Source organism: Aplidium turbinatum, chromosome 8, assembly GCF_918807975.1.
Source record: "Aplidium turbinatum chromosome 8, kaAplTurb1.1, whole genome shotgun sequence".
Classification (NCBI taxonomy): domain Eukaryota; kingdom Metazoa; phylum Chordata; class Ascidiacea; order Aplousobranchia; family Polyclinidae; genus Aplidium; species Aplidium turbinatum.
Genome location: NC_137479.1, coordinates 13,111,494 through 13,139,328, shown reverse-complemented (window position 1 = coordinate 13,139,328; position 27,835 = coordinate 13,111,494). Strand labels below are relative to the sequence as shown.

The following is a 27,835-nucleotide window of genomic DNA, read 5'->3' as shown; positions in this document are numbered from 1 at the left end:
AGTGTTTGGACTTCTGCTGTCCAATGCTGACACTGACAATTAAAATACATCACATTAGACTTGTAGCCTATCTACTGTAGGCCTATTTGTTTGTTCGTTGAACAGACCCCAATCTTTCAGCTCGCTTCGCTCGTCTGCCCTTTCTTTCCTAGTAAATGTCCCCACCAATCTTAGAGAGCGATCGGCGCCCATGACTGTAGCCTATGTGCTTCTTAAGTACTTTCTGTTTTTGGTGTTACAAAGCCATGTATTGTCATGTCCTGTTGCCTTTTTTCGATTGACTGAACATGATTTATACAAAAACTTTTTGTAAAGTAGGCTATAGTTCCATTTCATGCATCATGGGACAGCTTGTGAATGTATTTCACCAAAACCTATATAAATATATTTTTAGATTTAATCCATTGGTACTGTCCTGGCATAGCACTTCCGTTACACCAAGGTTGGTTCGAGTAAGGAATGAAGTAAATTAAATTACAGGAGGAGATTCACTTTTGGGTAGGTCTTTCATCATCTTCCCAACTGAGAGTATTGTTAGATTTGATATTTTGTGGTGTCCTAGGACCTATAGGACTTCGTTTTGACCACGTTTGGTCCATGTACTCTATGATAAAATAAACCCTCTGGGGGTTACTTTGATGACATCTTACATCACCTTTCCACCCGAAAATATTGTTAGATTTGATATTTTTGTTATGCTGTGAAATCTGACTTCGATTTAACCTACTTTAGTCCATGTAGCCTACCTTATGGGGTGCAATTAATCCCCTGGGGGGTCACTTTGGGGGAGTCTTACATCATCTTTCTTCCCAAAACTATTGTTAGATTTGATATTTTTGTGATGTCCTGACATAAGACTTCGTTTTGACCAAGTTTGGTCCATGTACTTTATGGGGTGAAATACACCTTCCGAGGGGGTCACATTATGGGAAGTCACTTTGAAGTCATCTTACATCACCTTTCCACCCGAAAATATTGTTAGATTTGATATTTTTGTGATGTCCAGACATAAGACTTCATTTTGACCAAGTTTGGTCCATGTACTTTATGGGGTGAAATAAACCTTCCGAGGGGGTCACATTATGGGAAGTCACTTTGAAGTCATCTTACATCACCTTTCCACCCGAAAATATTGTTAGATTTGATATTTTTGTGATGTCCAGACATAAGACTTCATTTTGACCAAGTTTGGTCCATGTACTTTATGAGGTGAAATAAACCTTCCGAGGGGGTCACATTATGGGAAGTCACTTTGAAGGCATCTTACATCACCTTTCCACCCGAAAATATTGTTAGATTTGATATTTTTGTGATGTCCCGACATAAGACTTCGTTTTGACCAACTTTGGTCCATGTACCTTATGGGGTGAAATTAACCCCCCGGGGGGTCACTTTCGGGGGGGTCTTACATCACCTTTCCACTCGAAAATATTGTTAGATTTGATATTTTTGTGATGTCCTGACATAAAACTTCGTATTCACCAAGTTTGGTCCATGTACCTTATGGGGTGAAATTAACCCCCTTTTTGGGCTTTTTAGGGGGCTCTAGGGTCCAGATCCACCCGGTGCGGTCAATCTTCCATACTTTTTGTGAGTGACATGGTTGACCCCAGTAACTTCAAGGGGTCAAACCTTTTGTACCTTATGGGGTGAAATCTTCTGTCGTAGGCTCTCGGTCTATAGGGCACACATGATTATGTAAGCGAGTAAACAAGGTGAACTACAGGCAAGCAATCATTACACAAACTTAAAAATCATTATCGTGCAATCTGTCTGGAATAACCCTATAGGCCTAACTAGGTATTACCCTACCAGTACATAACAACTACAAAATTACAAGCAAGATAATTGTACAAAGTGACATATGAGAATCAAAACAAATTAAATATAGAAAGTCTTGGGTCTGGGATTACTCATTTGGAAAACCAAACGTAGCTTGTCTGGCAGAGTTTGCATTGATGAAGTCCCTTGATATATTGTTTACATTCAAGCTAGAAACTAGCCTACCTTTTTGTGTACATGCAACAGCAATAAATTATACAATCTGTCATGAGACATAGATGTTCTTAAACAAGTTTTTAAACGCTTCATTGCTGAAAATGAACGCTCGCTGCAAGCATTAGTTGATGGTGCTAACAGAATCATTTTCACCAGTTTTTTGACTTTCCCCAACAAATTTGAAGAGCTTGAAGTTTGGCTAGTTTTTAGAAATGCCAATATGTCCGACAGTTTAGTATGCTCAATATCTAAATTTAAAAGGGAAGGGCTACTCAAAATAATTGTTGTTGAGTGATTTTATAAAGGGAGGAATTGAAGTAAACGTTTTAGCTCAGTCTACAATAGGCTATGTATCTCTTACTTTAAGCTTGGGGGGGGGGCATTGTCCCCCCAAGCCCCCCGGCAATTACGGGCCTGGCCTGGGGGACGTCTGACAATAGAATCGTTGCACCACGCAGTAACTGCTTTATCGGGATTGTAATGCAGTACTGCAGGACCATCTAACGACACTCGCACGAGTGTCTCCAATGTGGCTTATTTTAAAGAAGTTTGCCACTCTCCTAGAATTCTTTTTAGCAACGAAAAACAACGTTCGACATATTGTGTTGACGATGACGGCAAGGTAATAAAATAAGTATTTCAATGATGTGAAGAACATTAAGGCACCTGCAGCTAATAAAGCCCGGCCAGTAATAAGGCCTACCCCCTGGATCTCCGTTGTTACAAATCTTTTAAACAAAATTGGAAGATCTGATTGCTGCTATGGTGAATTGAGACTAACTGGTAAAGTTTCACAGCCTAAAGTTGAGAACTTTTTGAGTTACTGAAAATAGAAGTTTAGGGGGACTGAAATTGAGTGGTTTTATTAATTTTGTGAAAGATATGTGAAAGATATGTGCAAAGATATGTGCATATATCTTTGTGTGCACATATGTGAAAGATATGTGCATGCTGATGCAGTAAAACCAATAAATTTGAACTTTTTTTCTAATTAAAGCAAGACTGATAATGATGATCGTTAGACTAGGCTAATTTTGGTAATGAGGCCTATGGGCTCCTGGGGTAACGTTGTGCACCCCTGGTTAAGAAAGTGAGGGTTAAAGACTTGAGTGACCTAAAAATTCTTGTTACACCATTAATCCAATTTGTTATTGCAATGGAAATATCATAATTTCAGAATCAAAATACTTTATCATCCCTACCATATCTAAAAACACTATGTCGCTTTTTAAAAATGGAGCATGGGGCGGGGGAGGGAATAATTGTCTCTGTGTATTTAATTAGTAGTTATGTGCCTGTGTTGTCGATTAGAATTTGTTTTGTGGTGTTGTTAATTGTGAAAATACACCTTTTCCATCACTTTTGGTGCTAATTCAAACCGGGCCTTATTCACAACACATGCATCTAATAAGGCCCGCTTGAGATTTTTTTAATTTTTTTAATATTTTACAACCCCTTTCATTTAGAAACTTGTTTAATAGATATGTTGTTTATATAGACCCAAAGTATCCTCATTCCAAGTTTCGTTCAAAATTATTTTAGAAAGCAGTATTTAGAAAAATATTGAGGTTTGAAAATTAGCGGACCTTATTAGCTGCAGGTACCTTACTAAAAGAAGCACAATTTTTGCAAAATAACTTATGATCAAAAAATGTTTTCCCCTGGGATGTCAACTAACCTAGTTCTCCTTTTTAACAACGATTCAATGTCCGACAACATCGAATCGACATAAAAACGACAATATTACCAGCCGATGTAAATTAGCACTTCGGATGAAGATTTTGTTAAAATAAGCGTCGGGAATTACAAACAAGACTTACAGCGCTGGTGATCGCAGATGGATATATTCCATCAATAACAAATATTCCAGCACAATACAACAGTGGCGATTATGACGCGCTGACCTAATTTTTGATACTAGCCTACATATTTTTGACATTTAATCCACGATCATTCTATTGCGAAATTAAATAATTGGTTAGACCGGCGGCAAAACTTGGCCGACTGAGGAAGTAGCACCGGCGGTCATTCAAGCACTATTAGCGGCCATGGCCGCCGGCTGCTTTAAGGCTTAACAGTAGGTTACATCATTATAACATAGTATGATGCCCTTCTTTGTATACCGGACACTTGTAGGCTATCATTACTCAATAGCCTACATAGTGAGCTGAAGGATTAGCATTATTGCCATATCTTAACTTAAAACTTGAAAAAAATTGGCCCTTTACTAAACAAAAGTGCCCTTTTTTTGTAATCTTGCTCCCTCAGTCAAAAATCGTTCCGGCGCACCTGGATGGGGAGCAGGGTTGGAAGTAACGACTAGTTGTCTCTATTCCACAGCGTTATTCGTTGCTTTTTGAATATCGAGTGCTTATACCCATTCCTTTTAAAAATAAATATAGAATGCGCGTTATTCACTGCTTTTTTATACAAGTAACGAAATCATTATTCGTTTTTCACTAATCGATATTTAGGAGAACTGCTGAATCATTTTTTGTTGCTCACTTACTTCGTCGTCAAAACAAATTTACGAAATTTAGCTTTCGGATTACTATCCGACCTAGTCCCCTTCCGGTTTTCGAACTTTAAAGGATTAACCCTATCTCAATGCGAGCTGATAGGCCTACTTCGTACGCGGAAAGTACGTCACGGGCTATCTTAGCCCCGTGCTAATTAATCGCTAATAACGAGAACTATGAAAATTACAGTGCCAAAATATTTTACAAGATAATAGCCATGGCCCATGTGTATTGTGAATATAGAAATTAATTTTTTTCCAATTAGGTTACAGTAATTTATTGAAATAAAGTGTTTGAGATGAAAAAAAGTCAGAAAGTTGTTTTTTTATTCTAATTTCCCGAAAATAGCTTCAAAATTGACAGTTCGAAACTTCGAACGCATATTTTTGAATTATAACATGGAGTAATGCTAAACTAAACAAAAAATTACTTTTGCTCATAAATATAAGGTATTTTTGGGCGTTTTTATATTTCAAAGTAATATGAAGACGCTCTGAGACGAAATGCTTATCATGAAGGGCAGGAAGGTAGAAAAATGACCAGTTAGGTTTAGAAAATTCTCAAATAAAAAATAAAAGTCAAGAAATGTCACATTTCTAGCATATTTCTTTTTGTGAAATATTTGACTACTAGAGTGGGGCGTCCTCATAAAACCCCGTGTCGCTACAGATAGGGTTAAGGAAAATTTTGCGACAACACGGTTCGGAAAACGATGCCAGTGAGAGTCGTTAACAGTGTTGCCAACCTTGCGGTTTTCCCACAAGTTTGGGCTTGCTTTTTTTCGAGTTCTCGTATTTTTTTTTAGTTTGCGGGTTGCTTGTTTTTTGGCCAGTCAAACTTTTTTAAACTTATTTTAGTAATTGCTATTCATTGCTTTTTGTAAGTATTGATAGCGGAAAGTCATTGCTTTTTTTGGCACTATCGAATAGTGAAATAATCATTCTTTTTTGACTAACGACTTTCAACTCTGATGGAGGGCAGGGAGCAATGGTGCCCTTTTAAGGTCATGTAAGCTACTGCACAATTTGCAATATAACCATTTCTGCTATTCGATTTTAGCCTACTATAATCTTTCATTTTTGCCTCAAAATAATATTCACCACACAAAATTCTGTATCACAGTAGGTTACATCATTATAACATAACATGATGCCCTTCTGTGCCATTGTTCTTTGTATACCGGACACTTGTATCATTACTCGACAATGAGCTGCTGATAGCAGGACAAAAAGTTTTACATTGTCCATTTATTTTATAAACTTTAAAACTCTGATTCTTTCCCTACTTTTTTTAGGGAAAGGATCAGCTATAGTTCAGCGGCTGCAATGTTGGTTTGGCTAATAAAGTGTTTTTTTTTTGTGGAAAATCTAAGAGTAGTTTACTCTTTGCTAAAATGACGAATGTGAACTTCTTCTCTACATTGAAAGAGTTTGCGGCCCTACCCCAATGCTTTCTTGTGGTATTTTTAAGCGTCATCATTAAATATAGAGGCCCACTAGTGGATTTCGAGGGGAGGGGCAAGATAGTGATTACGTCTCTGCTTACGACTGACTTACTTAAAGTAATCTGTGACTGATTATACGATTTCATATTATCTTGATAGAAAACTTTTTTTACAAATCCAACAAGAACACAATTTATCCCACTGATTTGAGATTTAAACTTTGGCTTTGTCACTGTGATTATTATTATTTTTATTCCGGAAGCGTTGCTCTTGACAATGTGCTTTGTTCTTAAAACAGTTCTTGTCGTAAATAGAGAAATTTATATTGTTCTTAAAAGGCAATTACGTAGATCTCTTTTGTTTGATGTAAAGAAAAACATGTTCTTGCGAATGAACCCCATGTTCTTTCAAGAACTTTAACTGTCTCTATTATTCAACAGTGCAATGAAACAATCAACACTAGCGTGGATATTAAAACAAAACTATTGTTTTTAAAAAAAGATTTCTCATACAAAAACTTGTGTAGTGACATGGGGATTTTACAAACCATCCTCAATTACTTAAAAGACGGTGCTACGAATCAAGAATTTCACATTTTGGAAAATAAATCCAAAATCAGTATAGGTCTTGAAAATCGAGTCACGTTAACAAAAAAAATATATAATAGGCTTAAATGTAAAAAAGTATAGAATAATTTAAAATGAAACAGATCAAGCTTTTTTTTAATTATGAATATGTTCAACATCAAAAAACAATATATTGAAAAAATACTGATTTTCTTCCAAAATGGGTGAGTTCGAATTTAATCTTTGTCGACAATAGTTCTGTTCCATTTTTACCTCTAAAACGTGTTATAAAACAGTCTAAACAATTACAAGACCTGAAACATAGTAAATCTGGGATGGTAAAGGATGGACTCGCGGCTCCAGAGGCTCACACGACAAAGAAGAACACCACATTAAATCAAAATTAAAATTGTTTTATTAAAAAAGGTAATAAAATATACAGTATGCTGAAAACATTGATTAAAATATTAATTAAGGAAAAGACCAACACGCAAAGAGATGTGACAAATATACCGTAGTGACAATGGAGGCTACAGTATAGCCTATCCTAGTATGTAAATGAGGAACGAAAGCGGAAGGTAAAGCGTATGATAGAAAAGTGTATTAACTAAAACGTTACTTGATGAATTATTGAAATATATTACATATTAAAAATACTTTTATTTTAAAAAGTCATGTCAAGATTGTGCTTTACAGGATATTGCAAACATCTTTTTGATATAGAACAACACCAGGGACGTAGCCATGGAGAGCTTGGAAGGGGAAATCTTTCCAATAAAATTTTATCTTGCTCCCCGAAAAAAATATGTTTTAATACCATTACAATTGATGTTGAATGAAGTTTGCTCCTCCAACAGTTGCTTTTGTCCCTCTATTTTTATTTTCTAGCTACGTCACCGAATATAACTTGTTAATGATGATATTAGTTTTAAAACTACCATCAATCCCGCTTAATTATCCAACAATTAGTGGGACCACCAGCTTATTACAACCATTTTTTTAATACGTGAAAACAAAAAGACCAGCAACCTATCAAGCACATTAGTAGCTCCACACTAAAGAAAATAAGAAATGACGTTTTGCTGTCGTTTGAATTTAAAAGTTTTCTTTAAGTTAGATGCTAGTTTTCTTTGTCATTAGAGTCACAGTTTTGACATCTGTAGAATGGTTCTTCTAATGTACACTCTTCATGGGAAAATAACCGACATGAAACGTATTGGATCCATTGCTCAGCTGATCTACTGTTGCAAAATGGCTCTTCATAAACAATGCATGCTCGTTTTCTTTATCCTTTGAACGTTTGTTTTTCTTGAAGGACAAGTAGTGGGTTTCTCAGGCACTTTGATGCAAAAGTTTCGTTTTCAGTACCAATTTGAAAGTAAGGACCTATAAAACAATCTTGGTCCGAGTGTCAAGCTATCAGATGAAAAAAAACAAAATGGCCGCCAAAATCTAAGATGGCGGCCAATTTCCAGATTTTTTTACATTATGCTTCGTAACTTTTGTACTATTGAACCTAGAATGGTGATTGTGGTCTCTAAACTTAGGTTTGTATGTATAAGTAATTCGATAAGAATGAAATAAACATGATTGGAGCACAGAGTGGCGATTTTGGTGTCTATGTCAATGATACGTTCACTGTTCGCACCCTTATTACATCATTGTTTTTTAGTTTCGAAATCGGAAATCGATGTCTAAGTAACTTCGAGTCATAGCAAGGAAAACAAATTACTTCCTTTGTTTCTAGCATTTAAAGAGAATGTCCTCACTGATTGATAACCCCTGCTGATAATTTGTGCCATAAACAGAGTTTTTTAGGCAACTAACTGGCCTCAACCGACTTGTTTGTTTTGATGCTAAACCAGCTACGTAATGCCCACTGCACTGTTGTTTGTGAACGCCGCTTCGTTTGGTCGTTTATTTGAGCGTCAGCAAAATCTTACATTTTGTCGACTCTGTTTCTTGACGTTGAACCAACGTCTGTTCTTTGCTCTAGACCACCACAATTACGCAAGGTGGATTCCAATCTTTATCCGAGACCTAGAAGGTCTTCCACTTGGCATCCAGGAAGAATTTAATATGGGACACTGGACAATAAATCAAAGCAATCACCGTTTCACATCCTTACCTATCGATCAAGCACACGAGCAAGCCAACAAAAGGGTGAAAGGAGTTGGTGGCACTATTGGTCTCACTGAGAATCGTGACATGTTAGAACGCTGGATATTGACTGGCCCAGAAATCAGCCGTGTCGTTGAGGAGTTCAGTGGTGTAAATGCTCACGACGATGATGAAGAAGAACTCCCTCATCATGAAGAAGGATGTGCATCTCAGCACCGATTTTTGCGCCATGTTAAAGACCTGATGGAGGTGTTGCTGAGCAGTGGAAATCCTTTTGAGGAGTTCAGTGGAGACATGGTTACATTAGATAACAAGATGTGTGAGTCGGCGGTTGCTGCTGTATCTGTCCATAAAGCGAGTCTTTGGGACAAGAGCAGTACAATAACTTCAGACAGAGATTCCAATGACACATCTTTTACAGCACCGATCAAGCGCAACAAGTTAGTGTTCTTCCATGAGAAGAAAACACAAAAAAAGTCAGCAATTAAGCTGAAAATGCAGCACTTCAAACGTCACGCAGAGCTTTTTGGGCAAGCTTTTCTTGAATTAGACAGCCGTGTGGAGAACTTGGAGAAGTTTTTTTTCAGCGCGAATCTTCCCTATACCCACCTGCGTTGTCTTCTGAAGGGGAGTCTGCTACTATTCGGTGAGTCCGATTCGGTAAGTCCGATTCGGTAAGTCCGATTCGGTGAGTTCCTAACTTCTAACCCTTAACCCTAACACCTAACCTCAAACCCTAAAACGGCAATGATAATTAGGCTACGGTACCCGATAATTTAAAAAAAAAAATAAAAAATCCCCCGTTAAGGGATCGGACTCACCGAATCGGACTCACCGAATCGGACTCACCGAAACGGGCCATTCCGTCTGAAGGGTCCCTCAACTCTTGTACAAAGTCAGATTTGCTGGTATATATCACGGAAGCCAGTGCAAGTAGCGCAATTTCTGTCGACGAGGACTTACTTGCGCCAGATGCTTACGACTTCATTATTATTGACGGTGGAGTACTGATACACTCACTTCCTGGTACAACTGTCCAAGGCAAGACCTTTGATTCATACTTCGACAAGGTATTTTGCCCAACAGTTCACCATGACTTGAACCGATCGACAAGAGTAGACATTGTTTGGGACCAGTCCAGTATTGTGCACTGACGATCAAAGGAGGCACAAGGGAAAAACGAGGAACAGGCATCCGACAGCGCGTATCTGGTACTGCCAAAGTCCCAGGAAATTGGCAGAAGTTTCCAGCGAATGCTGATAACAAAAATGAACTGTTCACATTCCTGTCAAAGATAACAGAAGAAGAGTTCCTAAATGACAAGAATGTCTACATCACTGCAGATAATCAAGTCCACCATGTTGGGAACGGTCCACCAATGAATCAATGCAACCATGAGGAAGCTGACACGCGTGTTTTAGTACATCTCCTCCACGCACTCCAATCTTCGTCAATTGGGATGGTGTATATTGGAGACACATATGTTGTCGTAATCCTTCTGAGTAACTTTCATCGCATAAAGGCTCTGAACCCGGCAGCAGAAATTTGGATCTCATTCAAAGCGGGAAAGAGAACCAAAATGATCTCCCTAAATACTATTCTCCCTAAAATAGTCGGCAGCAGTGGCCGAGTGGTTAGCGCGTTGGGCTCGCAGTCGAGAGCCTGAATGTTCGACTCCAGCCACCCGCACTTGCTGTTGTTTCTCTGGGCAAGAAACTTTACGATAATTGCCTCTACCCAGTGATTGATTTCGAGTAATGGGTAGTACCAAATTTAAGTCATATGTAGAGTAGACAACCGGAAACAGACATTGCAGTCGGCTGCAGCGTGGGTCAGGTGTACGTCGGAAGGCGTAGACCGATGCATAGCGCTCAAGTCTGCTTTCCCGCAATGCAGGATAAAGATAATAAAAAAAAAAAAACTATTGCCATAAACCTAGGCACGACAATATGCAAAGCCATGGCCCTTTTCCATGCATTCACTGGATCAGACAGTGCTTCTTCCTTCAAGTTCAAGGGTAAGCAATCCTGCTGCACGTTGATGCACGAAGTTCCATCCCTCATGGAGCAATTTTCAACTATTGCCGACACTCCATTCCAAACATCCCCAAGGTTGAAGGAAATGGCAAAAAGCTTTGTCTGTAAACTGTACTCAAATGAATCAAATGAGGACAATGATGTTGACCTCGTCCGAATGAAGTTGTTCTCACAGACAACTAGGGACGTGGAGAGAATTCCCCCAACTAGTGATGCTTTGGATCAGCATCTTAAAAGAAATGTCTTCCAAGCAAGCATCTGGGCAACAGCCTACATGTCCATGATGTCTGTCATGAACCCAATTGACCATGGATGGAAGGAAGAGGACGGAAAGCTGCTTCCCATTTGGACCACGCTGCCCCCGCCAAGGATGTGTTCCATCTATATGTGAAGTGCTCTTGCACAATTACCTGCTCTCGGTGCAAATGCGTAAAGACTAAGTTAAAATGCACACGCCAGTGCAAGTGCACATGCAAGAAATAGCTGGACTACACAACAATTTTCAATATTGACAATTGACATATATATAAAATACACAATTATTTCAATATATGGGCCTTCATTAATTTGTTAGCCATTTTCTTATTAAATGTATTGTTTTGAAGAGTTTTTTCGAGCAATTTTGCAAGCCTTTTGTTATAATTGAGTTTGCTTTATGACCCTAAACCAGGGGTCGGCAACCTTTTGAACGCAGCCTGCCAGTTTGCGAATTATGTGGCTATGTGCTAATGTTAATGACTTATTCTCGTGCCAAACATATTTTTGGTGCGGACAGTTTTGCCCTAACTGCCCTAAACTATACGAGCTGAATCTGTAGCCTATTGATGTAGAAATTTGGCATTCTTGCGTGCCTTCGACTAACTGTGTGGTCAACTCTGCATTGCTTCGTTATTTCGCAGTCATTCGTACTTCTAGCGCAGAACTAACAAGATTGTTACACATTTATTTGGAACTTCACTCAATATAAGAAAACGTATTGCTCTAATCGTGTTTATTTTACTTTAACTGAATTACTCATACATACAAACCTAGGTTTCGAGACCAAAATCACCATTCTAGGTTCAATAGTATAAAAGTTACGAAGCATAATGTGAAAAAATCTGGAAATTGGCCGCCATCTTGGATTTTGACGGCCATTTTGTTATTTTTCATCTGACAGCTTGACACTCGAACCAAAATTGTTCCATAGGCCCTTACCTTTAAGTTGGTACTAAAAACAAAACTTTGCATCAAGTTGAAATGAAATTAAAAAAATGCACAGGCATGGAACCCCACTAAAGTGGTTTCTTGCATGTTTATTTAACGACGCCTTGTTTCCTCTTTTACATGTGTATTTTTAACCTACTTATAGGCTATACTATTTTTTTCTCAATAAATTTTTTCAAAGGGATGGTGTGGAGAGATTCGAATTCTGCTAAACACGAATACGTGTGCGTTTAAATATCGATTTCATAGGTTTGCATTATTGAAATAGCCCACGTTTGGCCGACACAATGTCAATTGTTGGTAATTGTGTGTGGGTACCTTTACATGAAGAGGAACATGGAATGTCAATTAAGTTTACTAGGCTACTGCTGTACTGGTATTGTTGAACCTTGCTTGCTTTTGTATCTTTACTTTTCACATTTCTGGATGCTACATGCATGCCATATTTTTATTATGTGTTGTGACTTCCTTTTAAATGTTTTGTTGGACTGAATTTGCTTCGACTGAAGCAGATCACTTTAGATGTTATTGTCTTCTGGTAAAGGAAGATAATTTCTGAGTAACAAAAAATTTTTTGATGATGGTCTAATAAGGTTTCTTGATGTGATTCTAGCTTATCAGTAAGACAATATGAAGCAGAGATATTATTACAGGAGATGTTGTCATTGAAAGATCTAAAATCACATGTCCTGAAGCCATTAATTGACTTTGCAATGGTAGCTAATTTATTACATGTCACAATAAATATTTTGACAACCTCAAAGTAACTGATTTTATTCCGTAATTGGCAAACATTCAAGAGTCAGCTGATGCATTACACGCACTTTTTAAAGGTTTTAAACTGTTTAAAAATTGAAAGAAAGATCGTTTCATTTTATCGCAAAATTACTTGTGAGTGCAATAAGATGAAAGAGTGAAAAAGAGAAGCTTTCTCAGTCCGAGGATAAACATTCCCACAGTTATTCATTCAATGGATCCTTTCATTCTTTCCGATCTTCTTCGTGAAAGATACCCTCAGTATCTACATAGCCTATACAATGATGGCGGAAATATAAAATAATTTAAACAAACTCTTCCAGAAAAAAAAACAGGGCACAAGCGTTTTACTCTTGATAGACCTTTCAGTTTTTTCATGTCTTGTTGCTTTATATACACATGCAAACCTGTACATAACCTACTTTGTATGTTTTTGCGATTGTTGATATGTAGGATACATTTTTTATTCAAGTGAAGAATTGGCAAGTTTATGGCACCTAAGAGATCTTCAGAATGAATTCAAAACTAAACGTTTTCTTAGCTGTTGCTACAATCGCTGTGCTGACTGCTGCAACTAACAGCAACAAAAAAACATCAAGTGAGTTTGTTTAATGTTAGCCTACCTAGTTTCTGCATGAATAAATAACTGTGTAGCCTACAACACTAACATAAAAAGGATGTGTAGTCAGGCCCGGTTTTAGGAGAGGGCAGAGGGTGCAGGTGCCGCGGGCCCCCGACTTTTGAAGGGCCCCCCTACGTGGACTAAATGTGATTTTGTGTTGTTGTTTTTTTCTTTCAGCATGTGAAGTTTCTGTAAAATGCTGTGTAGTGCAGTGCTGGATTAATGCTACTGTAGATGTACAAGTGGTTTTCCCGCCGTAGGCGCGAAAAAATTATTTGCACGGGGGGCCCCCGATCTAAAAGTGCCCCGGGCCCCCCATGAGCTAAATCCGGCCCTGTATGTAGTAGTGATGTTGGGACAACAATTTTTGTCTAGGCTTACAAGACTACTTTTTTTATATTGAGATGCCACAAAACGCCAAAGCTTTTCTTGTCATTTAACCGGAATAATTAAGCGATGAGTTATCTAAGGCTTTTAAAGTGTCTGCTGATATCAACTGCCAACCAATGATCCTTTAATCTAACTTTGGATGCCAAAAATTATACTTCCAGAATTACATTGTGATAAACAAGTTGAAGCGTTTGGAAAATCATTGAATTGTAAACTTCACTTTGAGCTAGAAACTTAAACTCTAATAAACCCTATTGCGTATGTAGTCAAATAGCAATATCAAAGAAAATAATTATAAGATAAGACCTTTAATAAAAAATCCTCTTTTTTCAGCCAATACCTACATACCCCAACATGCCACGCCTACGTCAAATGAAGTGTCATCACAAAACCAAATATATGGCTCAGGAGATGGTTCTGGAGGTAAGAGCTAAACTTACTTTTTGTACAGCAAACAGCGCATAGCTCTCAGCAAGAATACGACTTTTAACATTGTAGCACAAAAAATAGAAAGTAGTCTCAAAATCCAAGGTTTTTACTTTTTAAATGCTTGAATTCCATTTCAATAATTTTCTCAACTTTAGTAAATTCAAAGTGCAATCTCGAAATCAAGACTTTTCACCTAAATCCCTTTACAGTAGCCTAATCCTACAAGACTTGCAAGGTCACCATGCATAATGCTTTCAGTCGTTGGTATTTTCTTGTGAGTTGCAAAAGCTCACAATTGTCACAGTCAAAGATAAGGATATCTAATATTGCTAAAAAGATGTAACAACGTATTAGAAACGTTACTTTTATGCCATCCGGTTAACCGACTAAATAATATCCAGACAGTGCCTGTCTTAGGGTATTTCGGGCCCTGTGCGAAATATGCTTTGAGGGCTCCAATGACAATCATCCAATTCAGTAGCGTAGATAGGTATTTTGAAAGGGGAGAGGGGGTTTTGACGGCCGGCAGGCGAAGCCTGACGGCGTGTTCGCCGAAGGCGACACCTAGCTGCGGGGGGTCTGGGCCACCCCAGAAAATTTTGAAAAATTACTTTTATTTTGGTGCATTCTGATAGCATGTTCCACAAAAATTTGGGTATTAATAGTGCTGTAAAATGGTGCTGTCCAGTGGCATAGCAAAAGAATAAGATCATGTTTTTTTTGGCATTTTTCGGAAATAAAGCTGAGTCTCTATGTTTTCTTGTTGCTAATTTCTGGCTGAGATATTTAAATGTTTGGTATAGGCAAAACTCGCTCTTTTAATGTAGTTTCGTTTAAAATTAGGCAAACTTTGTTAAGAGACATAGATTGATTGCTTTTTTTGCCAGATTATTACTGTTTTATTATTGATTAATTTTGTCCTTGGTTGATAAAAAAAAACGATCTTATTACGGTAAGTCACCAACTTTTATGCTTTAAGGTTAACCTAAAGTTTAGAAAATGTAACGTTATAGACGTCATACATCTTGATGAGTGTCCGACAAAAAGCTTTAAGACAGTGAACTTACTTCATTTCTGATATTTTCAAGTTTTGTATAACGAATCACTGGAATCAGCTATAAATAAAAGGTGAAGGACAGTGCAATTTTTCACAGCCGTGGATATTGCGGTGTTTCCATGGACTGCACGAGTTAGCTGCAAACTACTATGGATATTAAACAGTTGTAGAGCATTATAGATCCTATGTCCTATACCATACTAATTTAGTGTTGATTTGAAAATTAGAAAGCACAAAACACTGAAAGCATCATTTTCAATATCGTGACATCACACGCGTTCCAAAGGGTGGGGGGGGTTGTAACCCCCAAACCCCCACTTGGCTACGCTACTGATCCAATTTGTTTTAAGAAAATCGGTTTACTTTTACTTGGTTGCATAAGTATGGATAGAAAGCATGAATGAAAATACATCAAAAACACAATGCTCAACTTTCAAGAAATGTGTGCATAGACTGCATATTGTCTTATGAGAATATTTAAGCATTTACTATAACAATGCAAAAGAAACAAACCCAACCAAATGTACCTGTGCAACAAGGACTCCTTATTATGCTTAAATTGTCGGAATCTATCTGAAGTCAGAAGTAGGTAGATTGAAGTTGTCTGAAATGCTTGCAAAATGTCCAGCAGGTTCACTTTAGAAAAAGTTTTTACTAAAACTGCTGGCTGTCAAACTCAAAGTAACCCTGCATCTGAAGATGGGCAATATTCTCTGTCAAATTCATTTTCTATATAATACAGTGACAGAGCAGCATTTATTTAAATTGTTTGCCTTATTTCTGCAAATACAAGTTAAAACATAATCAAGCAGGCTAGAAATGGATTCGTATGTCATGAAACTAAGCCACAACAGGCAACAAGGGGAAATTTTGAAGAAGAGTGAAGGTGTTATTATTGAAGACATCATCAGTGACGATCGGTGAGGGAAAGCAAGGAAAGCAGTGCTTACCTGAGCGAAAACTATGCAAAATATAATGACTGAATTCTAGGTTTAACTTATTATTTTTATCACGTCTATTTTAACTTGAAAATTACTGTGTTCGTGACTAGAATTACTCGTAACGCTTGTGAGTAGTCTACGTCCTCACCAAACCGCATGTCTTGCCTATAAATGCCAATTAACGCAAACGCTCCTGTCAGAAACAACCACTAAGGCTTCAGGGAAATCAACTTGCAAAGTTGCTTTTTCCACGTCCAAAAACGTCCAAAAACGCCTTCGTTTTATCTAATCCTCAGTCGTTTTGCGAAACGTCACCAGCTGCTTAGCCAATCAGATGTGTTATGGTTAGAGTTGCTTTCCCAGTGACGTCAATGCGTTCAATCGCTAGACTAACTGGTCATACGCACAGAATGGTCTCTCGTCACGGTACACAGCACAGCATCATAATGGCGAAAAGGTTGTTGCTGTTTTTTGATGTCTCCTCGCCATGTACTTTAGCCTACTAGCTTTCATAGTCATGCCTTTGCCCTTTTTACAGCGTTGATATAACGTTACTTCACCAATGAACGTTCAGGTGCGGATGCAATATTTAGTTCGTTAAGCTTCTATACGCAGGAGGTAAACTTATCCAGCTTTTTGTACAAATTGCTTGCGGTTGTAATGTTTAGGCCTAAGTGTTAGTTTTTGTAGTGTAGGCCTAACTGAATATCTGAGAATGAACATTCATGACGAATTAAATATTTAGACAACTATTATTCCATGTCTAACACTGGATTTTGGTCCTGCAACGTTAAAATTAAGATTGTTCATGACTTCTAGACATTAAATGATGTATGATCACGACATAAGCGAAGCACAATTTGATAGATTTTTAATTTTGATTTGTTTTGGAAATGCTCTCAGAGCGCACCAAATTGGAAGTGTTTTTCAAAAATTTATGGGGGAGGCCCCCCAGACCCCCCGCAGGAAGTGTTGCCTTCGACCACACGCCTTCGGGCTTCGCCCGACGGTTACGCTCTTCGTGCCTACTTACCTTGCTGCAGCATATTTCCAAGTTGCTTTCCCAACGGTTTAAGCCACCGAACGTCACTGGACATCATGCATCAAGTACGTAAACCATGCATCTTAATACTTTGCGGTAAAATACCTCATGTTATACAAACATTGAAAAATAAATACAGCTACTCAATCCAAGGGAAAAAGCACATTGAGATGTATATTTCAATAAGTTAAATAATAGTTACATTTTGTAAGCACACTAGCTCTTCGAGCAAAGACTTGGCGTTCAGGTCATTTGGGTAAAAATTAGCCAGCACATCACACTTAGAAGAAATCAAGCATTTCTGCTTTTGATTTAACATTATAGGAAGCAGCTGGAATTTGAATAAGGCAAAGCTGACCTCAAAATTTAGTAGAGTTAATATGTTACCACCAGTAGTGACATCATTTAAGATGTTGTCAAAGAAGTAGACTCACTGGTGTCATTATTGCAACTAGTATATTTTAAAAACTTAGAAATTGAAGAATGCTTTGCATAATTGCTCAACATCTGGTATTGTACGGTAAATCTTTTTTTTCTTTGCTCCACTTTTACAATGATTAGGTAGGCTATAGCTAATGGATAAATCACTAATGGTACTTGTAGTGTATTGAAATGTGATTGTTATGTTATGCTTATGACCGGTTACCAGATTATCTTTTGGCAACCCTGGCAAGTATCCCGGAAGTACATTCTGTTGTCAGTAATTAATCAAAGGAGAAGTGCATGTTATTTCTGTATATAATACACCAGTAAACAGACAGAATATGACATTTGGCGACGAGGAAAATATTTAAATCTGTAGCCTATTAGTTCAAGAGATCCAAGCAGACAGTGAATTGTTCTTATCGTGTTGTCCAAACTACTAGTGAGCATCATGAATGGAGCTGCAGTTACCTGTGAGGTGTCAGCTGTATTACCCTTTGATGTCAATGGTGATGCACAAAACCAGGGACAACGTTGGAAGCGATGGAAACGGGCGTTTTCATTGTATATCACTGGAAAAGGTGTCACCAGTGATGAACAAAAACAGGCTCTGCTGCTGCACACTGCTGGTGTGGATGTGCAAGAAATTTATTTTTCTTTGGTTCCAGACAATGAAGGTAAAACTCTTCAAGAGACTTTAACATTGTTGGATGATCATTTTCTTCCTAAGGCTAATGTACCTTTTGAACGCCATGTTTTTAGGCAATTGATGCAAAAACATGATGAGCCGGTGAACAAATTTGTTTGCAGACTGCGACAACAGGCAGCTATGTGTGAATTTGGTGATTCATTGGATACCCAACTTCGTGATCAAGTAATTGATAAATGTCATTCCAATCATATACGACGAAAGTTTTTGGAAAAAGGAGATGTGCAGTTAAATGATATATTAGCTATTGCTAGAGCACATGAAGCAGTTAATTCACAGGTTAAGATGATGGAAAGAAAATCATTAGAACCAAGCATGCAGCATGAAGTAAATTCAGTTCCTATACAAAGAAAGAGTAACATTAAGTCAAAACAGGGAAAAGACACACAAGAGTGTTTTGCATGTGGATTATTTGGTCATTTCAAACTTGACAGGCAGTGCCCTGCAAGAGGGAAGAAGTGCCACAAATGTGGAAATCTGGGACATTTTCAAAAGAAATGCAGATCAAAAGTAAGGAATACAACACAGTTTTATCGACAAAGAAATGCAAAATCTAAAACCTTTTTAAAATCTAATGCCAATCAAATAGATAATTCAGGATTGGGTGAAAATGAATTTGGAGCATCAATTAATGTCTTTTCAATGAAAAGTTCAACACATGGGCTGTGCAGTGTAAGTTTAAACATTGGTGGTGTGTCGGTGGGAGACATGTTAGTTGATTCCGGTGCATCATGCAACATTGTGAACAAGCAAACTTGGGAATGGCTGAAGACATGTAATATTAATGCAACAACAAGGAAATCTGCTAAAACATTGTACGCGTATGGAAGTAAGAAGCCAATTCCAACATTAGGAACATTTACGGCTAAAGTTGAATCAAAAGTTACACAAAAAGTATGTGTTGCTGACTTTGTTGTAGCAGATACCGATGGACACAGACTATTGGGCAAAGACACTGCAGAGACTTTAGGTTTGTTGCATGTTGGTCCAATACATGTAAATGGTGTTAAATCTGGTGCTAATAATGTTGAACCTCAAGTTGATAATGACATTGTGTCTAAGTATGATGGTTTATTTACTGGTGTTGGCTTGTTAAAAGATTATGAGTTAAAATTGCATATTGATGATTCTCTTAAGCCAGTAGCTCAACCTGTTCGAAGAATACCATTTCCGATGAGAGAAAAGGTAGATGTAAAGTTAAATGAATTGCTTGATGCTGATATTATAGAAGAAGTCCCAGAAGGACCATCAAGTTGGATCTCTCCATTGGTAGTCATACCTAAGAGTGATGGTGACATTCGCATTTGTGTTGATATGCGACAAGCCAATCAGGCTATAGTTAGAGAGAGACATCCAATTCCCACTGTTGAAGAACTGTTGTATCAACTCAATGGTAGTACTGTTTTCAGTAAGTTGGATTTAAAATGGGGCTTTCATCAGATAATGTTGGATGAAACGAGCCGCCATATTACAACATTTGTTACACATCGAGGTCTATACAGATATAAAAGGCTAATGTTTGGACTGAGTTCTGCTCCTGAAAAATATCAGAAAATTATTTGGGATTTATTGAAGAACTGCGATGGTGTTGCTAACATTGCAGATGACATTGTCATTTATGGAAAAGACAGGACAGAACATGACAGTCGATTACATGTGGTACTGGAAAAGTTGTTAAAATCTGGATTGACTTTGAATAAAACAAAATGTCAGTTTAGAATGTCAAAGCTTACATTTTTTGGACATGACTTGCACCAACAAGGGGTAAGTCCCAGTGCAGAGAAAATTGCAGCTATTCAAAAAGCACAACCTCCAACTTCAGCTATAGTGAAGTCAGATCATTCATGGGTCTTGTTCAGTTTTCAGCTAAGTTTATCCCAAATTTAGCAACCATTGCAAGGCCTATACTAGACTTGACCAAAAAGACTGCAAAGTTTCAATGGCATAAAGCACACCAAGATGCATTTTTGAAATTAAAAGCAGCGATCACAAAGGCTGATACATTGGCATATTACCGGAATGACTGTAAGACAAGAATTGTGACAGATGCATCTCCAGTTGGTCTAGGTGCTGTGTTGACTCAGTTACAAGATGGAGTGTGGAGAGTCATTTCTTATGCATCTCGAAGTTTGTCAGATGTGGAAAAGAAGTACAGCCAAACGGAAAAAGAAGCTCTAGGGTTGGTTTGGTCTTGTGAAAGATTCAATTTGTATGTATTTGGAAGACATTTTGAACTTGAAACAGATCATAAGCCCCTGCAATACATTTACACGAAGAAATCAAGACCATCAGCAAGAATAGAACGCTGGGTATTGCGTTTACAATCGTTTGATTTTAGTGTTATCTATCGTCCAGGGAAAACTAACATTGCTGATGCATTGTCAAGGCTAAATAAAGAGCCCTATGAAGAAAGCAGAGATTTAAAAGAACCTTATGATTATGTGAGATCTATTGTTCTTCAAAGTATGCCAGTCGCTTTATCTACAGAAGAACTTGAACAAGAATCAGCTGCTGATCCACGGTTGTCAGAAATTAGGGACTATATTCATTCAGGAAATTGGTCCAAGTGTACAGACACAAGCTTTTTGCATGTAAAAAATGAACTGTGTACATATGGAAACTTGTTGCTCAGAGGGACAAGACTCGTTATACCTGCTACGTTGCGTGAAAAGGTGCTCAATTTGGCACACGAGGGTCACCAAGGCATTGTAAGACAAAGAATCGATTACGCACAAAGGTGTGGTGGCCAAAGATCGATGCTGATGCAGAAAAGATGTGTAAACTTTGTCACGGATGTCAAGTCACCAGCGACTTTTGCAGACCAGAACCAATTGCTCGGGTATTGCCACCAAGTGGGCCTTGGCAAGATTGTGCGGCAGATATTCTTGGTCCATTACCAAGTGGTGAGAACATTTTAGTAGTGGTAGATTACTTTAGTCGTTTTTACGAAATTGCAATCTTGAAATCAATCACAAGCGAAAAATTGATTCAAGCGATTCTGCCCATGTTTTCAAGGTTTGGAGTACCTTACTCATTGCGAACTGATAATGGTCCACAATTTGTATCGAATGATTTTGAGAATTTTCTTGAAGAATATGGAGTAATACACCGCAAAACAACACCATTATGGCCTCAAGCAAACGGTGAGGTGGAACGACAAAATCGAACATTGTTAAAGGCAATCAAAGTTGCTCAAGTTGAAAAGAAAGATTGGCGGTATGAGATCAACAAATTTCTAATGGCATATCGTTCAACTCCGCAAGTTTCTACAGGTTCTACTCCTTATTATATGATGTTTCGCAGAGAAATGAAGTCTAAATTACCTGAACTGTGCCGAGAACCTCAGATCTTTGATGAAGGGATTCGAGCAGGGATACCTAAACATTCAGGGATGCGAAACTACAAATACGAGGCGCCAACTGAAGGTACGACGTTGTCGCAATAAAAGCCATTGCTTTTCTAAGCTATTTGCAAAGCCTGCAGTTACCATATAAGCACAATGATGATTAACGTTTTGCAATATACAAGTGACTGACATCTTCTCTGTTTTATTTCCAACGTTTCGCATGTGTAAACGACTTGCATCTTCAGTTACGTTGTTAAAAAACAATTGTAAAATCAAGAAATATGTAAAGTTCTATGATAAAATAACGCCAGCACATTAAATACAACGCATATCGACCAAATAAATTAGTTATTTCTAACGTTATGCAAATTCAAACGATTTCTATCTTTTCAAGTACTTTGTCAAAATTAATTGCAAACAACAAGGAATAAGTAGGAGCTTGCTAGTGTAATGTTACACAGACTTCGACAACTACAACATGACTCCGACACTAAGTCGATTGAACTTATAATTATAATAACGTAATAAATGTCAGAATGTAAAAAGAATGGTGCAACACTGTCAAGGAAGCCTAAAGGCGACCAATTATGACGTCATGAAAAGCGCGCAAAGTAAAATGCGAGACACTGGTAAGGGCGAATTCCCACACACAATTATGAGTGCAACGGTGCGGTTCCAATACATTACATTCCCCTTTGTCTGAAGAAAGAAAGGAACTATCTATCGATACACAAACAGATTAAAATTATGGAGTGGAGTACACTATTAACTGCAGATGCAACAACGATGTCACGTTTACTACACAATTTTCCAGTGACTCAAAGTGAACAGCAAGCATTAAACTTATAGTTCGTATACTCTCGTTGTGCAAACTCCGATAACAGCACAAGTCTACATTGTATGCATGATGCACAACACGAAATCTCCACGTATCACTATACATACAAAACGATTCAAGTTACACAAACACCATATCTATCAGGCGGCTTCACTATCCGGCCAGAACGGGTAGTACACGGTGCTGGCATATTATTTTTACATGGCACATTGGGCTCGTCGTTAAAATCATCTACAGCAACGTTTTCATCAGCATTCAGCAATAACGTTTTCATCAGCAGCAACGCTTTTATCAGCAATAACATTTTTATCAGCAGCAACGCTTTCATCAGCAATAGCGTTTTCATCAGCAGCAACAAGTAGCTGCATTCTTCTAGATTTGACTGCGGGTATAATGGCCTAGACGTTCGGTGATTAGTTTTCCTACTATCACAAAAATTCGCAAATTTGAACGTTAACTCGACCATCTGCCTCCTCTTTTTAAAATTATCTGCAACATTTCCTTGTTGGAAATTCATCTCTGACTTTGTTGCTTGCATCGAATCCATCTCTGACACCATGTAATGTTGCACAGACTTCGACAACTACAACATGACTCCGACACTAAGTCGATTGAACTTATAATTGTAATAATGTAATAAATGTCAGAATGTAAGAAGAAATAGCACAACACTGTCAAGAAAGCCTAAAGGCGACCAATTATGACGTCATGAAAAGGGGTCCACGTCTTTTAGGCGCAGACAGTTAGGCGTCTGGATATTTAGGTGCGGAGCACTGTGGCGCCCGTTCATTTAGGTGCTATTCCTAGTAAAGTTTGCAGATTGTATCAGCTTGGCATGTAGGGCAATGCTTTTCACATATAATGTTACATTGGTTAGAAACATATGTTGTTTTGTTAATGCGCGTGTGGAGATGAGGTGCCAGACAACGCTCTACTACTCTTGGTGTTAGCACATCTCCACAGGACATTTGCAATGCATCCTGAACACAGGTTGCAGCCAGATGGAACTTTACTTAATCTGTTATCTTTCGCAATTACTTTTACTCGGGATGGATTGGTCGACTGGTCGTATTGCGAGTAGGCTACGTATGAGACAACGCTTTACAACATGAATAATAATACATTTCCATAGAGCATTATGAACCCTGCCTACAAGTTGCAAGCATAATGGTGCGACTTTGCTCGTTATTAAACCTAGTCGGGGTTTTGATGGAAAACTAAGTTAGGCTACTCTTCACTCAAGCCTACCACCCGCTTGAATATAGACTACGGTATATTTTTTACTGATGTTTAGTGTACCGGTAGTTATTATTTGACTCACTAAAAGTGAACTCAGTTATGTTCGCAAACTTGAATAATTTATTGATAAAGCTTTCGCCGCTGCAAACCTGGACTAACAACAAATAAGTGCCGAACACGCGCATTAAAAAACATTATGTTTTTCTGTTCAATACAACATTTTGTGTGAAAAGCATTGCCCTACATGCCAAGCTGATACAATCTGCAGACTTTACTAGGAATAGCACCTAAATGAACGGGCGCCACAGTGCTCCGCACCTAAATATCCAGACGCCACAGACCACAGTGTGCGCGCCTATTTGACTGGCGCCTAACTGTCTGCGCCTAAAAGACTTGCTCTCATGAAAAGCGCGTAAAGCAAAACGCGGGACACTGGCAAGGGCGAATTCCCACACAAAATTAAGAGTGCAACGGTGCGGTTCCAATACATTGCAACTAGTACCGGTAAAATAACCATAGACGTAGCAGGGGGGCTAAAGGGTCCGTGGCTTTCCTAAATTTCTAATTAATGTAAGTCATGATGCAGTTTTTGTACCACTGCCACTGGTAAGTTTTCGTACTTTCCGGGCCGTTTTCTCTGGTTCCTCACGTCCAGGTGCATTAAAACGTTTCAACTCATTTTTAGCAAAACAATTAAATGCTGTTTGAAGAATAAGTTCGAAATTTGAGTGGCCTGCAGAACACATCTGTTTGAATGCACCTCTGTAAACGTTCGACGCCTCCACTATCTTTTTCAGGGCTCGTATAAACACGGAGCGCTGGTTTGGTGCAGTCCACAACTTCTCTTTTGCATTATAATCAGATATCACTGCACTGTAATAGTGAACAGCCAATGTTGTTGCAGAAAAACAAAATTCTGTTGGGACAGACAGACCACCTCGATTGGCAATTTCAAACAATTTCACATGCTCTTCAGATTCACATGTTGGGGCTGGGCAGTCATCACTTTTTACCAACAGAACTTTACAGGGCGAACACCGTCGTCTTCGGGATATACTTCTTGCAATGTAGCCACTCACAAAATATGCCACATTTGCATCTGTCTCCGACAAATCATCAAGTGTTACCTCTGAGAAAAACCTTTCGAGCCAAGAAACAATGGAGCTGTCTGCATTAATAAGCTTTCCGCTTCCCAGAGAAATAGAGTCAAGCGAACATAATTTGGATGCAGCCAGTATGCCATGTTGTTGAAGCAAACTCAACTTGCGTATTTTCTTTTCTGCCTCAAGCAGTTGCTTTATGGACATAAAAAAGTTTCCTCCACTAACCTGGCGGTACCACCCGAAACGGCCTTCGATTGGATCAGAGGTAAATTTTCCCGGTAACACATACTTCAATCCAATCTTGTCGTGCAAGTATTGAGCAAGTTCAGGCATTGCAGACATGGTTTGAATGCATGCTAGGAATGTTTGGTCTGTAAGCCCAGAAGTGCCGGATTGCTGCCATTTCACTAAAATATCCTTTGCTGACTTAAGAAAGCGTAAATTTGCAGGTTTTTCTTCTTCCGTTGAAGTGAACTTCATTGGCATGCACATCTCATCATTTTTTGCCATGCCTGAAATATATATATAAAAGTTGTTAAAAATAGTGAAGGCTGGTTAGAGTTCTAAAGTAAAGGTTCCCTGTATACCAAGTGCAAGGCCGTGTGCATTTTTGCATCTTTTAGTCTCAAAATTCAAAACATAATCAGATTGATTTTTCAATGAGCTTCTAAACTTACTCTGTAAGTAACAACTAGGTCATTTGTACAAAAAAGTAATAAAATTCTAGGAAAAAATCCAAATGTTTTACTTCAATTGCAAAAAATCTTTGTGCAGCTTTCTAAAAAGTTGTGCATAAACTGTACAGAAAATATGCCCAGAGAAAACTAGTAACCTGTGCCGACGTGCCGTAACGACTGGATATATTTAAAAATATTAATCACACTTGGAAAATATACCTTTGAATGGTGTTTTGACAGACATCACCTTCCAAACATTGCAGATGAATTGGAGAAATTTGGCAGTTTCCTTAAAGCCCGGATTGGTGTCAGCATACATAAGAAGTCCATTTATGGTGGATTCACTAAACACACCTGCAAGTGAAAAACCAAAATTATATATATATATGAATTGCAACTGCTGCAATCAATTTCTGGATTATATATATATGATACAATAAATCAAATATAGTTATTATTATTTGAAGCCTTTACAAATTGTTTCACCTATCGGATCATCAGAAGGTCTTATTCAAATAGATTCTATTTGAATAAGACCTTCTGATGATCCGATAGGTGAAACAATTTGTAAAGGCTTCAAATAATAATAACTATATTTGATTTAATTCGCTCTGCTTTGCCTTTTTGCTTGGCATTGAGCACTTTTTGTAGTATTAATAGTTTTCATTGTTTTATGATACAATAAATATATAATGTAATTTTCTTATACAAACTAAAACAAGTTAGATGACTAAATAATGTGAAAATGTAGCCTGCATAGGGTTGAAGGATCAACTGAAGATCCCGTGACCATTTTCTGGGGGAGAGGGAAGTTAAGTTTGAGTCAACCTTTGTAGGGGCGATCATCATCACTCCAAAGGACCGGGGAGGATCTTCATTTGAGCCCTGCTTACAAAAGCTACTGTACTTACTTAAAGCGTGTAGAGGTGAGGTGCGGGCAATATTGCTTGGGTTAAGTGATGCCTTCTTCAGTGCAAATGCTACTTTCAGAGGTTTATGCTCTTCAAGAGTGTACAAGCGCTTTATATGTGCAAATTCAGCTGTGCATTGCTCTCCCAAAATATGTTCAGCACCAGAAATATGAGGAATGTGGAATCGCTTCTTATTCACAAAATTGTTAAAAATGTTTTTAAAGTTGTGGGTGAAGTCAAACAAGAGAAATAAACGCTCTCCATTCCTTGAAGGGTGTGCAATGCTGTTTGAGAGCTTATTGCTTCCACATAAATCCATAAACAACTTCCTGAAAATGCATAACCCATTATAAATCACACATAAATTTTAGCATGTAATATTAAACCAGTTTCATTCAATAGACAAGATGTTTCAAAAAACGTGACACCACTTCTTTCAATCGAGGTTGTTTCAGTTTTGTCAGCCAAAAAAAAAAACTGGCGAAAAACAGTTTGCAATAAACTTGTAACTTTTCTCCATATTGGGACTTTAGTGCAGAAATTGTTTGTATAAAAACTATTACATTTTAACCATTTGCAGTCCAATTTTTTTGCAAAAAATTTTCAGATATCATAAAACCGGTTGGACTTTGATTGAATGTGAAAACAATAGCCTAATGCTTTAGCATGTTATTATAAAATGATAATCAAGGTTTAACAACAATTCTGAACAGCATTTCTTCTATTTTCACATTTTTAAAAATTCTGTTTTATGGACGGGTTGTGAAAAACAATATTGAAATAGGATTAAAATATAATACGTGACAGGGTGTTTAAAAAAATCTGACACCATTTACCTTTGAAATGTATTGAAATCATTGTTGTAAAAAAACCCATAAACATAGGATTTTTCACAACCTTGATTTTAATACATATTAAAGGTTAATGGTGTTAAATTTTTGAAACACCCTGTAATCCTATTAAATTTGCTATAGATAGTTGTCATCAAGCATATTATAAGCTTACCTATTGCACACATGATTGTCAACAGATATAGCAACAACAAAGAAAATTTCATCTAGAGATTGCATCACTTTGTTAAAGAAGGTTCGAAGCAGCTGTGTACTTATCTTTTCAATTGGCACCAGGCACACAACATCTTTATATTTTTTACATACTGATTGCACCATAAATGTCAACACGGTTTTCGCTCGTTGGCCTTCCTCTGTTAATCCAATGAAAGCGCCATTGCAATATTCAACCCTTTGTGCAGTGTATACCTCATCAATAAGCAAGGTTACCATTTTTTCTCCTTCAGATAAGTCGACAGTTCGTTGCTTCAGGTATTGCAAATCTATAGATTTAGTCTCTACATTACAATCACTCGAAACTTGCTGAAGTCTTCTGACTGATGGCAGTATAAAAAACTCGCTAAGCTTTTTGTATAGTGAGTTGCTAGTGAGCTGCCACAGAAACGACATGG

At 37.9% G+C, this 27,835-nt stretch overlaps 1 protein-coding gene across 1 annotated transcript; it reads right to left on the bottom strand.

Moving 5' to 3' along the window:
* Nucleotides 1-24,216: 24,216 nt before the first annotated feature.
* On the bottom strand, nucleotides 24,217-27,764 carry LOC145775555 (uncharacterized). Its single transcript, XM_082586853.1, has 3 exons — nucleotides 27,379-27,764; nucleotides 25,682-25,816; nucleotides 24,217-25,297 (listed from the first exon to the last, which is right to left on the bottom strand). Exons 1-3 carry the CDS (start codon nucleotides 27,428-27,430, stop codon nucleotides 24,258-24,260), a joined length of 1,227 nt encoding a protein of 408 aa, XP_082442979.1. The 5' UTR covers nucleotides 27,431-27,764; the 3' UTR covers nucleotides 24,217-24,257.
* Nucleotides 27,765-27,835: the final 71 nt, after the last annotated feature.